Here is a 12,336-nt window from a genome sequence, read left to right on the forward strand (position 1 = left end):
GATCCGGCCCGCGACGGGATTTTGAGCGGCCCGCAGACAGTTTCCGGTCTTTACATGATCATGTAGCCCGCGGCCACACTCTGTCGCAATCCCCCACTAGGCCTACTTGCTTACTACGTAAAATAATACTGACTGTTAGTTATTCTTTAGTTCTTTGATTCTTTGTTTTCGGTTTTTAGTCAAGTGACGAGCATGTTATGTTCCGTCATAAACGGGCCCTCATCATTTTTCTTTGTCTCTTAAGTATGAATCTCCTTCAGTCTCAAGCCTTGCCTCAAGCCGGAAAAATATATCAAAGTGAAATTTGACTAATTAGTGTAATAATTAAACGAGGAACGTACGGTATACAAATAATTGTGACTGCTGGTTATTCTTTAGTTTTTTTGTGCTTTTAGATTCTTTGTTTTCAGTTAAAATTAAATTATGAATTTACAATAAATATTTTCCCATGGATTTTGCCAAGAAACCAGGGATACCTGCAAGAAACGTAAGCAGTATGTTTGCTTTGCAATGATAGTATTACCGAAATCGACCACAGATGTCTTACTTACTTCAGCAGCTATTGAAGTACATTAGCCTACGTTAATTGTTAATAAATTCATTAAATACTGTTCTTGGTCTCTATGCTTTAAATTTCAAGTTTCCATTACATACGATTTATTCCTTGTCTAGGTAGATAAATACGCGATTAGTGTAGCGATTCATGAATCCGGCCCGCCAAGTACTTCATTTTCCTATATCTGGCCCGCCGACTGGAGAAGTTGCCCGCCCCTGAGTTAACCGAAGTACAGATTTACAAATTATAGGAAAAAAAGATAAATTTAAACAAAAAAAAGAGTTGCAACATCCAAAGAATTACAGTCCAGTCTTGATCTTTTTTCTTTTAAGTTTTGATGAATAAGTTTCTTCACATAAAAGGCTACCGATTTCAACTATTTTACAGCCATCCTGAATCAAAGTTTCTTCAATTGCTTTTTCTTTGCCAATTCTTGATTAAATTCAAAAAAACTTACTATTGGAGTAATTGCAAACAAATTCTTTATTCAGTTTTTCTGATCTTGTCGTGTCTCCAAATCTTGATTTTGTTATTTGATTGAATATTTTTTGTATTTTTGATGTGTTCCTGGATAGGTTTATAATAGTACAATTCTATAGGCCTACCATAGCCTACTCTTTCGTGCCATTTTCCTTTTATTTTGCCTTTGATTGTTAGTTTTTCCACCAATTCTTTGACGTAGCAAGAGTAAAACGTTTTTCATTCCTTCACACTTTCATCATTTAATTTTTTGTGCTGTTTGCTTAACTGAAGATGATCTAGCTCAGGGGTGGGGAACCTGCGTCCCGCGGGCCGAATGCGGCCCTCGAGACTGTTCCATGTGGCCGGCGTCAAAATCTCTTTACTCAAATATATCGAAACAACAGCTCAAAAAAGAGTAGGCTCTGCACTGCATTCTCGGTATATTGCGAATGGCCTTCTATGACTAGTTAATCCGTCATAGAAGGCCAGTTGTAACAACAATGTGTACGTCACAATGTGACCAGTTATTGTCAAAGGTTCCCCACCCCTGGTCTAGCTAATCGAAATCGATATTTAGCTACCGGTATTTATGATTGAACTGACTCGTGTGAGAATAAATTCCTTTGCATAACAAGACATGTAACCGAGTCGTTCATATCAAGCATTGTTATGGATTTGACCCCTGCCAGAAGATATTTCATTTTCTTTATACTCGTTGACGCATTTCGGTGCCAAAAAAAACATTATCAAAACGATTAGCACGAACACAACGCTCAGCGAAATGCAGAAAGATTTACTTGGAATCGCATGATACGTAATCAGTAGCGTTAACAGGGAGATCCTGACGGTACTTTTGGACCCGGATTGATTTTACGGGCGCGGGAATAGAAACCATCGCGTATTCTTTGGAAATAGTGCGCTTTTTTTAGATGCGTCTTGATTTGGGCGCCAAGGATCTCATTGGTACAGGGCCCAAAAAATCTTCTCAACGGCCCTGCATGTGATACTTGATTTATTATCACAAATTATTTTCACAACAAGCTTGTTGATTAAACCTTGTAATGTCAGCTGCAATTTAATTTAAAACTTGGCGGCATCCAAGATTGCTATCATTCAAAAGCACTGAAGATGAACACAGTTTACCGGTAGCATATTTGTTATAATAGGTAGACCTAGGCTATGTAGGTTGCTGCAGCAGATGGGGTGTTTTGACCGGTAGACACTTTATCTTTAACATGCAATAATTTTCCCTATGAACCAGCTGACATCAGTCATAGTGACCCTTCTAGCACTCAGCCAAAGAGTTGATTCTTGCTTTGAACCCATGTCTTCGAAATGAACGTTCCCCAAGCCCTAACCCTGTAGGCCACGCTACCGACTGCGAAACGTTCAATTATTTTACTTTCTAATATGCAGGAGTCGCATGACTGCAATTAACAGATTTAAATGTTGCCTTCGGATTGGTTAATCTTGCCTTCTCATCATCCTTATGTTCCCTCCTCGTATTGAGGGTTGGATACAATGCGCCATTGTTCTCGACCATGAACTGTTCGTACAGCATTTTCATAACTTAATTTTGTCCATTTTTGTGATGTTTGTTGTCCAAATCATTCTTGGTCTGCCTTTGCTTCTTTTACCGTTTTGCCTTCTACTTGATTGAGATTGAAGATTTAAAAAGAATTGAAGACAAAACTAACGTGTTTTATGACTTTTATTAGGCGTCTGCCTGCTTCATCGTGAGCAGAGTTAGATCAATTACAATTGTAATGTAATTAATAACTTAGGCTACACATTATCACGTAATTGTAATTTAGACTTTTTGTTGTGTTTTTGTAATTAACAAAACCGTTGGTCCAACTTACAATTATATTTGGTAGCCTAAGTTGTACGCACCATATCAGTACCGTAGCTTACTTTGGTTGAGCAACTAGTTGAGGTTTAAACGAGACTTCTACTTTGCAACCTAATGTTTATCAAATGCAATTCTACTGTCTTTGATAAAATCAACTGTTAAAAATCGCCGTTGAATATAAATATTGAAAAATTTAATTTTTGCATTGAAACAAATCATTAACTACATTTGGAAGTAGGCCCTAATTGTAATTAAAAAATTTCAGAACAATGTAATGTAATTAAAAATTTTGATGGTGTAATAATTGATCAACTCTGGTTTCTGTCTGGAGTTAGCGGCACAAGTTGATAAGCATTGTGAACATGACAAGATTTATAAAGCAATTGTTTCTTCGTGGTGATGCCGCTGCACACTAGCTGTTGATGGGTCTCAGACATGCAATTTTAGAGAAATTTGTATTTGCCCAGATCGTCTAACGTTGTGTGCAGTACAAAGCGAATAAAGAACAAAGAACAATCAAAACGAACAAAAGGTAAAAATTCGTACAGCATCATCAAAATAAACAAGCTTTGAAGATTCAATGCAAATACGTCATTGCGACTTCAATTTTCTGCAACAATTAGGCAGGCGAATGTTCGTCGTCATCTTCTAATACTTTAAACAACAAAATTGCGTTGTAAATTTTAACAGCTGGACCAAGTTTAACTTTTAACACTTTTGTGATGTCGTTTTGAGTTAGAAGCAACAACGCTTCGCCATCAATTTCTTCTTTGGCAAATGTTTTTCCATACTCAGATTTTCCGGTCACATTTTCGACAAACGAGGCCACTTTTTCTGTGGTCCATGCCAATACGTGATTTGCTTTGATGCCGGTAACTCCAGGAAGAAGTTTGACATTTTTGTCCCAACATTGAGAGAGATGCATGGAAGAAAATGCCATAAGAGAAGAAACTAAAGATGAGTTGGGGACGCTTTCGTTGCAATTTTGTTGGCTACTTTCATGGTAAGGATGATGTCGATGTGTCTCTCTTTCCCTCATTTCATGTCGCGATTGTCGCGTTTGCAAATTGTTCACTGGTTGCTCCAGGTTTAAAGAAAACATGCGACGATATTCCCGTCTTCTTTCAATACTTTTCCCGGTCAAAAAGCTGAATCTTGAAGTCTTGCCGCGTCTGCCTCCTCTTCGTTGTTTTCTTCCATGTTGTACATGAAAAGAATCGTTGGCCGAGTTTCTCTCAACAAAATTAGCACAAAAACGATCGTACATTCCGGTTTTATCGAAATTACTGAATGAATATGGGCAACCTAGTTCACTGTGATGCTTTTTGTGGTATCTTAAAGTCCTTGGTGAGTTTGCGTGACCAAGACCATCACAGCCTTTGATTGGGCAAGACTTTTTGAATCTAGAGTTCATGTCCACCGGGGGTTGAAGAGGGTGTGAGGTTTGTGAACACCACTTCGGAGGATGGATGTCCAAGCTATCCATATCGTACCAATCATCAAAAACATCACTCCACCCGTCAAAATGAACTTTGAGCCGCACATCGGTAACTTCGATAATGGTTGCTACCCTTATTAGAATTGGATTTCGTTTATCTACAACTTCTAGTTTGGCATTGACTTCAAATCTGTGGCTGACGGAAACAAAATCATCAGCTGTTGCTGCAACAGAATTAGTTTCTTTCAAATAACTTTCCCAAAGAAAGGCTTCAGAAGAATCGAAATGCAGAGGGGGAGAAAGTGACTTTCCATTTACCTGACACCACCCTACAGGCCGAATAAACGGTGAAGCAGCATGTGCCCAATAACCATACCCTTTCTCCCAACCATCAAAATGCACCAGAACGTAGCTTCCAATAATATCAGTAATAGTTGCTACTCGGATCAGTTCATGCTGTTTTCGATCGATTGCTTCAATCTTATTACCTACTTCAAATTTTGTTTTGTTGTCAAATGAAAACTCCGCAAACACATTACCTGGTACCGGTTCTGTCGTTCTTTCTTCCGTGTATTCTTTCCAGTTAAAATTAGATGCAGAACAATTGGCAGGAACCGTTAAATTTCGTCCATGTGTCTCACAAAATCCACAGGGAAAAATTAAGGGAGAATCAGCGTTTACCCAAATGTCATAGCAATCCATATAGCCGTCAAAATGCAATCTCAAACGGTTTCCCAGAACTTGAGCCACCGATGTAAGACAAATCAAATATGGATGCAGTGGGTCAATAGCTTCCAAAAAATAGGTAGGCTTGAAAGAGTTGTTGTCTATCGGAAACGCAGACCGATCTGAAAATATTTCTAATGCCTCTGGGGGTGTTGGTTTAGCCTTGGTGGAAACCAGGTACTCTTCCCAATCAAAGGCCGATGGCAATTCCACTGCCAATTCGACATTTTTTTCATACGATCTGTGTCTTTTGGGATATGGCGATTGCACGCTGTGTTCTGTATATACATTTCGCTTCAATTTCATTCCAGGAGAAGGTAGTCGAATTTTCATTTTTAACTGTTCTCTTTCGGTAGATGATGGACCATCAACACTAAGCAATGATTCCCGATGCAGTTCCTTTCTTTTCAATGCCTGCCTTTCTAAGCAGCGAAGTTTTCTCTGCTTACTGGCATTCTTTCCTATGCATGTCTTGCTGCAAAACCGACCCAGAAAGACACGGCGTACACCTTTCTTGCCGCAAATTTCACAGGTCAAAATGTCTTCATGCTGGTAAATATCCATTTTGGGCTCTCCTATTATAAAAAAAGAAAGTAATGAGGTATTGAAGTAAGCATTGCTTTATAAGCTATCCATTAGAAATATAATCAATCAATAAATGCGTATGTCGTCCATTGGTGACATAACCAGTATAAAATAAAACCTTGGTATACCATTGACAAAGTTAGAAATGTGTAGTTGTCAAATTAACCATTTTAAAATTAATTGTGTCATCGATCGAAGATGTCAACCTGAACAATAGGCGCAAGAACAATCTTTGAAAGAGTTTTAAAGAATCTTTGATGAACGATATGAGTGTGTGGAACAGAAGCAAAGCGTCGTAAAATGTCAAAACTTGTTTTCAATTAAAATTTTGGGTAATTTTATTTTTGCGATGTCTATTGACAATTGACATGCATGCACATAGAATATGAACGTGCTAAAGAAACACAAAAAAATAGATTTGACAGCTTCTTTGAGTGAATCCAATGCATAGCGATCTATACAGTGTACACAGGCCTTGACAATGTGCGAACTGGAGGCCTGACTGAAAGCCGATGTAATTTCGATTTTGAACTCTAAGCTAAATTTACTTTATATCTCTTTGAAATGATAGTTTTGAGAATCCAGATTGCTAAAATGTGATTACTGAATCTCAAATCACTCCTAATTTTACGTTTAAAAAATGACTAATTTTTCCCAATTGCCAGTGTTGCCAGACGTTTTCTGGATATTCAGCACAAGGGCCAAAATCTAGTCCGTTGTTTAAACAGTAAAAATAGCACGAAAGTAACTTAAAATCGCACAAAATGTACACAAAGACTAAAGCTGTTAACTAATACTAAAACTATCAACTTATACTAGCGATTTTGACTACTAACAGATCGGTGTTCAGTTAAATTTCAGGCTGCACGTTGTCATGGCTTGTGTACAAAGGTCGCCACGATGCAATGCTACCGGATTCGCCTGGTAAACGCAGTTGACTACACACTATTGAAAATTGGAACGCAACTAAACACTACTAAAAATGTTGAAAAAAAATTTGCTTGAAAGAAAGGAAGTAAGTTTCAACAAGAAACGCAGTTATCTATAATATATCAGAGTTTTTTAATGCTCTTTCTGTGTTTTATCAATACATTTTTGTAGTTTATGCTTGGTAGAGCGAATAAAGCAACTTTTGTGACCACACACCATAAACGTCTATATAGAAGTTATCGAAGGATGTAGGTTAGTTGGTTTTGCTATTTCTACGATTAAAGCAGAACTCAGGGACCTGAATTGGTCTGCGAATGCTGCCAAGTAAAGGTGTTAATTGGGTTTTTCTTAAACTAAGGTGATTCGCCTCGAAACTCCAACCTTCTCGAATTCAGTCTCGATGAAGCCATCATTAAGTTAAAGCATCATTTTTTTTTATCTATTGAAAAGACTGACAGAAAATGTGCTTTTGAAGCTGTACCTTTTACAACTTGATTTAAGACAGCACCGTTGAGGTTTGCATTTTCCTCAGAAGGACTTTCATTAAGTTCGAACTTGATCTGACGTTCTTGCATCTAGGAAAGCAAAGTGTGGAACGTTTCACAGGCAGAAACAGAAGATTACAAACGACCAAGAAGGGTGATCTTATAAGTAAAAATACAAGAAAATGTTACACTTTATCAAACTTGTACAACAATTTGGAACGTTTCAGAGCATATGTCTCAATTTTGCGAATACTAGCATGGTTTAACTATCGCCCAAAACTTTCTTCAAGCAGCAGGAACATTTTTCTTGCGCTGTGTTGGCTGAATGAAAATTTACAAAATCGCAGGGCAAGACGATTTACGTACACTTTGCATGCAACTACTTTGTAAAACTTTCAAATCTAAAGCCCCACCTTTTCGGTAATTTGTGCGCAATCATCGCTTTTGTTTTCACCAAATAAAGAAGCTGTCGCTATTGGCTTATCAGTTAACGAAAGCGCAGAATTATTGTTAGAATTCATTTCAATCATAGGTTCATCCTTTACGGGTTTTGCTTCTTCTTTTTCTTCTTCCGGGACAACTACAACATCTCCATTTTCTTCCATCCGAAACTAAAATAAAAAAGCGCGTTTCACAATCATACTTCAGAGCATCTGTTAGCAAACACTTTCAAAAGAGGAAAGGTAGTGGCTTTGTGAGTGAAAGACAATTAAATTACTTGTAAGTGACTTCCAGGAAGTTTAGCGATTCCAAATTCCCAATTTAATCCGAGGTTTGGATTTTCCTTGTTTAGATTATCCTGCTCTCCAAATAACCTTCCCAAAGTTTCGTCTGACGTGGAAAGGTTGGTTTCAGGAACATCAAGGTATGACAAAAGACTGTTTTGCTGAAATTATAATCAGAAATTCTGAGTTGAAAAAACGATTTATCTACTTTTTTATATAAATTCTTAATATGAAGTGTTAACTGGTTTCAAACACTCGCAAAATAATGTAAGATTGAGTGGGTAATATTGTATTTATCGTTGTAGCGTTGCAATAAAATTTCTATTCATTATTTATCTAAAATGGAACAATATTGTCAAACCTGTTCAAACACCAATAAATAAAAATTACAAAAAATGAACAGTAAAGCTTGTCTTTGATAAAAAGTGACACTGCACAAGATGGAAATTTACAACAACACAAAGGGTGCTTGAAATTCATTCATTTGCATTCTAAAAATGAAAAAGTTGCAATTAGTTCATTAATATTAAAACGCAACTGACCTGTAATTTGGAACGTTCTGTGGCAGGTGATGCATTTGATAAATGTACTTGTTCAATAGACATCACAAGTTTAGAAACATATATCTTTTTTAAAAAAATCTTCCAATAAATCACTGAAAAAAGATTGTATACAATAGAACCGTTGGTATAATTTCGAATAAAACTATTTAGGAAAGTAGTTTTAACAAGACGTTATAAATTGAAAAAAGATATGAAAAAATTGTTGAAGTTTTTGTGTAAATTTTAAGAAAAACCTGTAGGCTACCTTTCGTTGTAGGCCAGGCCTTTGCAAAAGTGATGTGCGTAAGAGGAAATACGTAAAGTGAAAGTGTTAAAAAATACTATTTTAAAAAATACTATTTTTTAAAAACACTTCTATGTCATCAAAAAGACCTCATAGGATGAAAATAGAATTGCTTAACAACAACTCTTTTGACACTCTACCATCATTGGCAACAGCAGCTTAAAAAACATTTATAATTATTAAATATATGCACCACTGCACTTCGATAATACAGCTCTCAAATCTCGGAATTATTTGACACCAAACTACGGATTTTCTCAAGCAGAAGCTACAAAAAGATTGGACGGAGCAAAGAAAGTCCTCAAATTAAAAGACAAAAGCTTTCTCAATTTTCTAATATTAAGTCCATATAAAATCAGAAATCGTTTAATATTGACACCTTTGATGTACTTTTATGTGTTAGCAATAGCATTACAATAGAGGCTACATGCACGTGGTTTCCATCTGTTAAATTTGTGTTTGTAACCTACACGTTTTTTTTAACTTTATTAATCAAGAAAGAATAAAAAATGACAAGCTTTCAACATACCGCATATAAATGCGTTTTCCTGCAACTTGTGCTTCAAAACAAAATGCGGAACAAATCGAAATATTTGTCTTTACAGTCGATTATTTAACTAAACAGCCAAACAGTATTTTCTATTCTTCTGCAACATAATGTGCCAATGCACCATTGTGAAATCAAGGTAAGTCAGTTCGTTACGATGCTCAAAAATATACTTCATCGCTTTCCATTTTCACTGGCTAATAGCAGTAGCCTGCAACCCGACACAGCAATATCCCAGTACAGTGGTACAAATTGCTACTGCAATTGCTAGCAGAGAAGTTTGAGAGTATTGTTTAATTTAACCTTAGGCCTTTAGAAAACATCAGTCGAGATGCTGCATTGTTCAAACAGAGGTGTTGTAAACCTACGAAAGATTAGTTGGTCCATGGTAGCTAATAATTCTTTCCAGTTGGATTTTCCACTAAAAAAGTTAATCACGACTGAGTGCGAATTTAAGTTTAGCTATATGCTGCCAAAGAAACAAAGCATACACACAGTTTTCGCTGGATTAATAAATCAACTTTTGTAGTTTAGTCTTTGACTGTGAATTTGGCTTGAGAAAACAACAAAAGAACTGCATAATTAAAAAGCATAATATAAACAAGAAACTGTAGTTACAGAAAGAGCTTAAGTACCAACTGCGCACAAGCTCAAGGCAATAAAAAAATAGTCATTATTACCATAAAGTTTAATTCCAACGTCGTTTTTTCTATTACCCTAGGCTTTACCTAACTACGAGTACCAAAGTAAAACTGACTAGCACACAAAAAGATTAGCCTATATTTTAATTAGGCTATGCCATGACAATAGTATATTTTATATAAGATATGCTAAATTGATCAAATATTTTACAAAAGCTGCTTGAAATATAAGATCTAATTTTCAAAAGCAGTTCGTATTTTAACTAGCGTAATAATCAAAATTCACAAACCATCTACAATTGCGTAACTTGTAAAAACCTGAGACATTCCAATTCTGGTCTGCTCTCACAAGTCACAACACACTGTCTGAATCAATGACTTTTGCAGAATGTCTGACTGAAAATTGCCTACTTAAATCAACTTTTTCACTCAGTTGCAGCAGTACAATTCGGAAGCAATTGGAGTGCACTTTAAAACAACTCCGAACTTACTTCTGAATCTGAACCTTCAAACATCCAGCTTGGAGAGGCATGGGCGCGAAATAACCCACTACTTTTGGCTTTTAGCTTGTATAGGTACACGCATTCAGCACGCGCATCACAAAAGCACGCCAATAAAGAAACAAAAAAGATAACGGACGTGATGACAAACGCATGAGAAAAAAAGAAACAAACGAGTTTGCTTGAAACCAACAAAGAGCGCTCAGTAAACCGTTCAGCATGAGCTCGAGAAATTCGATCAAACTGTCTTTGCGGAAAGGATTGTTGTACTTTACTTTACTATCATAAATGAATAGATTTTGGATAGCCATAAATTTCTTTTTTCAATCTAGTTTTTCAACTGTCGTAGCTTCCAAACACAAATAGTTATTTGAGGTAGACCTACTGACTTATAGGTTTTCTGAAAAGCTAGATTTAATTGTAGTTATACAATTATGCAAGAGATGTGTTCTTTCAAAACAAATAATTGACAATCGACAAATACATGAGTATACATTGCAACTATATACATTCAGCATGTTTTCTATCATGTAATATTTAGCTATGTTGTTTATGCCTTACTTTGCAAATGCTTAAATTGAAAATCTGAATCACTCAGTCGCTCAGCCATTGAGTAGGCCCTACCGTCAGTTTGAAAATAACGAAACCATATAACTTGTTTAAGTTTTGTATTTAAATTCACAATAATAAAAGAATTACAAAGTGATTTACGAAATCTTAACATAAATTCTATGAAATCGGCTTAAGGTTTGTATTTTGTTATTCAATCCTTCATTGAACGCAATCCAGAAAGACTGAGAAAATTGGCTGAAAATCACCAATGATGGAGATATTTCATTGACGGTATTTTACAATTAGTTGAAGAAAAATATATTACTGTATTTTTATCATTGTTGTTTTGTTATTTTTATTATTCACTACTGATCATAAAACATTTGTGAAATACATGGATGTACACTCAATGCTATGTAAATGCAAATAACACGCACACATCCAAAATGATATGATTCCAATGCAAATTCACAAGCAAAAAGTCTTTATTAAACATTGTAGCCTAAAATTTGTTGAAGTTAGCTATTGAAGCATTAACATTTAAGGAACTCAATAGGATGGAGAAATATTTAATAACATTAATTTTTTTTTGAAAATATGTAACTACCGATTTATGCAAAGTCAACCAATAAAACACATTTTCTCATTATAAATTTAAAAACTAAAATGTTTAGCCTTGTTCTTGTTTCTTGAAACAGTATTGTTTGCACCCATTTTATGTTGAACTTTCAGTTAGTTCAGGATTTAAGTATAACCGGCAAGAAAATGCTTTAAAAGCTTAAACAGGTTTGAACTTAAGGTTGTTGGAAAGAAACTTTCCTCAGCAGAAACAAAACGAAATGAAAACAACAAGTTATCTATGCAACAAAAATGAAATATTTTAAAATAGTGTTGCTTTGGATGCTCATAAGCCTGAATAAGCTATTTCATAAATCGCTTCGTTTTCTTGCGAATGCAACACAGGAAGATCTTTTGAAACAAAAACAGATAGAACGTGTAAACAAAATAAGTATTTTAAAATATTTATGTTTTGGATACTTGTAAGTTTGAATATTTCAAAAATTGTTTCATTTCGCTGCAAACTTGCAAAAAAAGAAATTTGCTTATCTCTCGAAATATAACAGAATAATAAAAAATCATTGAAGTGAAGCAAGAATGAACAACGTTCATTGCTCCGGGAACACGTCACTTTAAACAGCCCTGCCCAAGTGAGACTTTCCAATAGAACTCACCTCAAAGTGCACCATCAACTTGGTTAGTAGGCCTACAATTCCTTTTAAACAGAAGACTTGCTGATGAATTGCTTCTTGAATTCTTTATTGTTTTACAATTTTCGCCCATAAATTTTGGACTATTTGTTTGATAATCTTGATTTACAGCAGAAACCGTAAATGCCAGATGTCAATCAGTACGAATTTATTCAAGAGAAACATTAAAACAACGTATCCGACTTTGTTCACTGAATGATCACTAAACACAAATTTATTGCTA

General features: G+C 35.6%; 1 protein-coding gene across 1 annotated transcript; it reads right to left on the reverse strand.

The window, feature by feature from the left end:
• Window positions 1-2,777: 2,777 nt before the first annotated feature.
• Window positions 2,778-8,395, reverse strand: LOC145766241 (lethal(3)malignant brain tumor-like protein 4). Its single transcript, XM_082577912.1, has 5 exons — window positions 8,302-8,395; window positions 7,753-7,920; window positions 7,448-7,645; window positions 7,031-7,124; window positions 2,778-5,609 (listed from the first exon to the last, which is right to left on the reverse strand). Exons 1-5 carry the CDS (start codon window positions 8,362-8,364, stop codon window positions 3,490-3,492), a joined length of 2,643 nt encoding a protein of 880 aa, XP_082434038.1. The 5' UTR covers window positions 8,365-8,395; the 3' UTR covers window positions 2,778-3,489.
• Window positions 8,396-12,336: the final 3,941 nt, after the last annotated feature.

Source organism: Aplidium turbinatum, chromosome 3, assembly GCF_918807975.1.
Source record: "Aplidium turbinatum chromosome 3, kaAplTurb1.1, whole genome shotgun sequence".
Classification (NCBI taxonomy): Eukaryota; Metazoa; Chordata; class Ascidiacea; order Aplousobranchia; family Polyclinidae; genus Aplidium; species Aplidium turbinatum.

Bases quoted from the DNA above. Each gene is read 5' to 3' on its own strand.
- LOC145766241 (XM_082577912.1), bottom strand. From the start codon at position 8,364: ATGTCTATTGAACAAGTACATTTATCAAATGCATCACCTGCCACAGAA. The intron at 7,646-7,752 runs GTAATTTAATTG...TTTTTATTTTAG, and splicing joins TTCCTGGAAGTCACTTACAA to TTTCGGATGGAAGAAAATGG. The intron at 7,125-7,447 runs GTGGGGCTTTAG...TTGCTTTCCTAG, and splicing joins GCGCACAAATTACCGAAAAG to ATGCAAGAACGTCAGATCAA.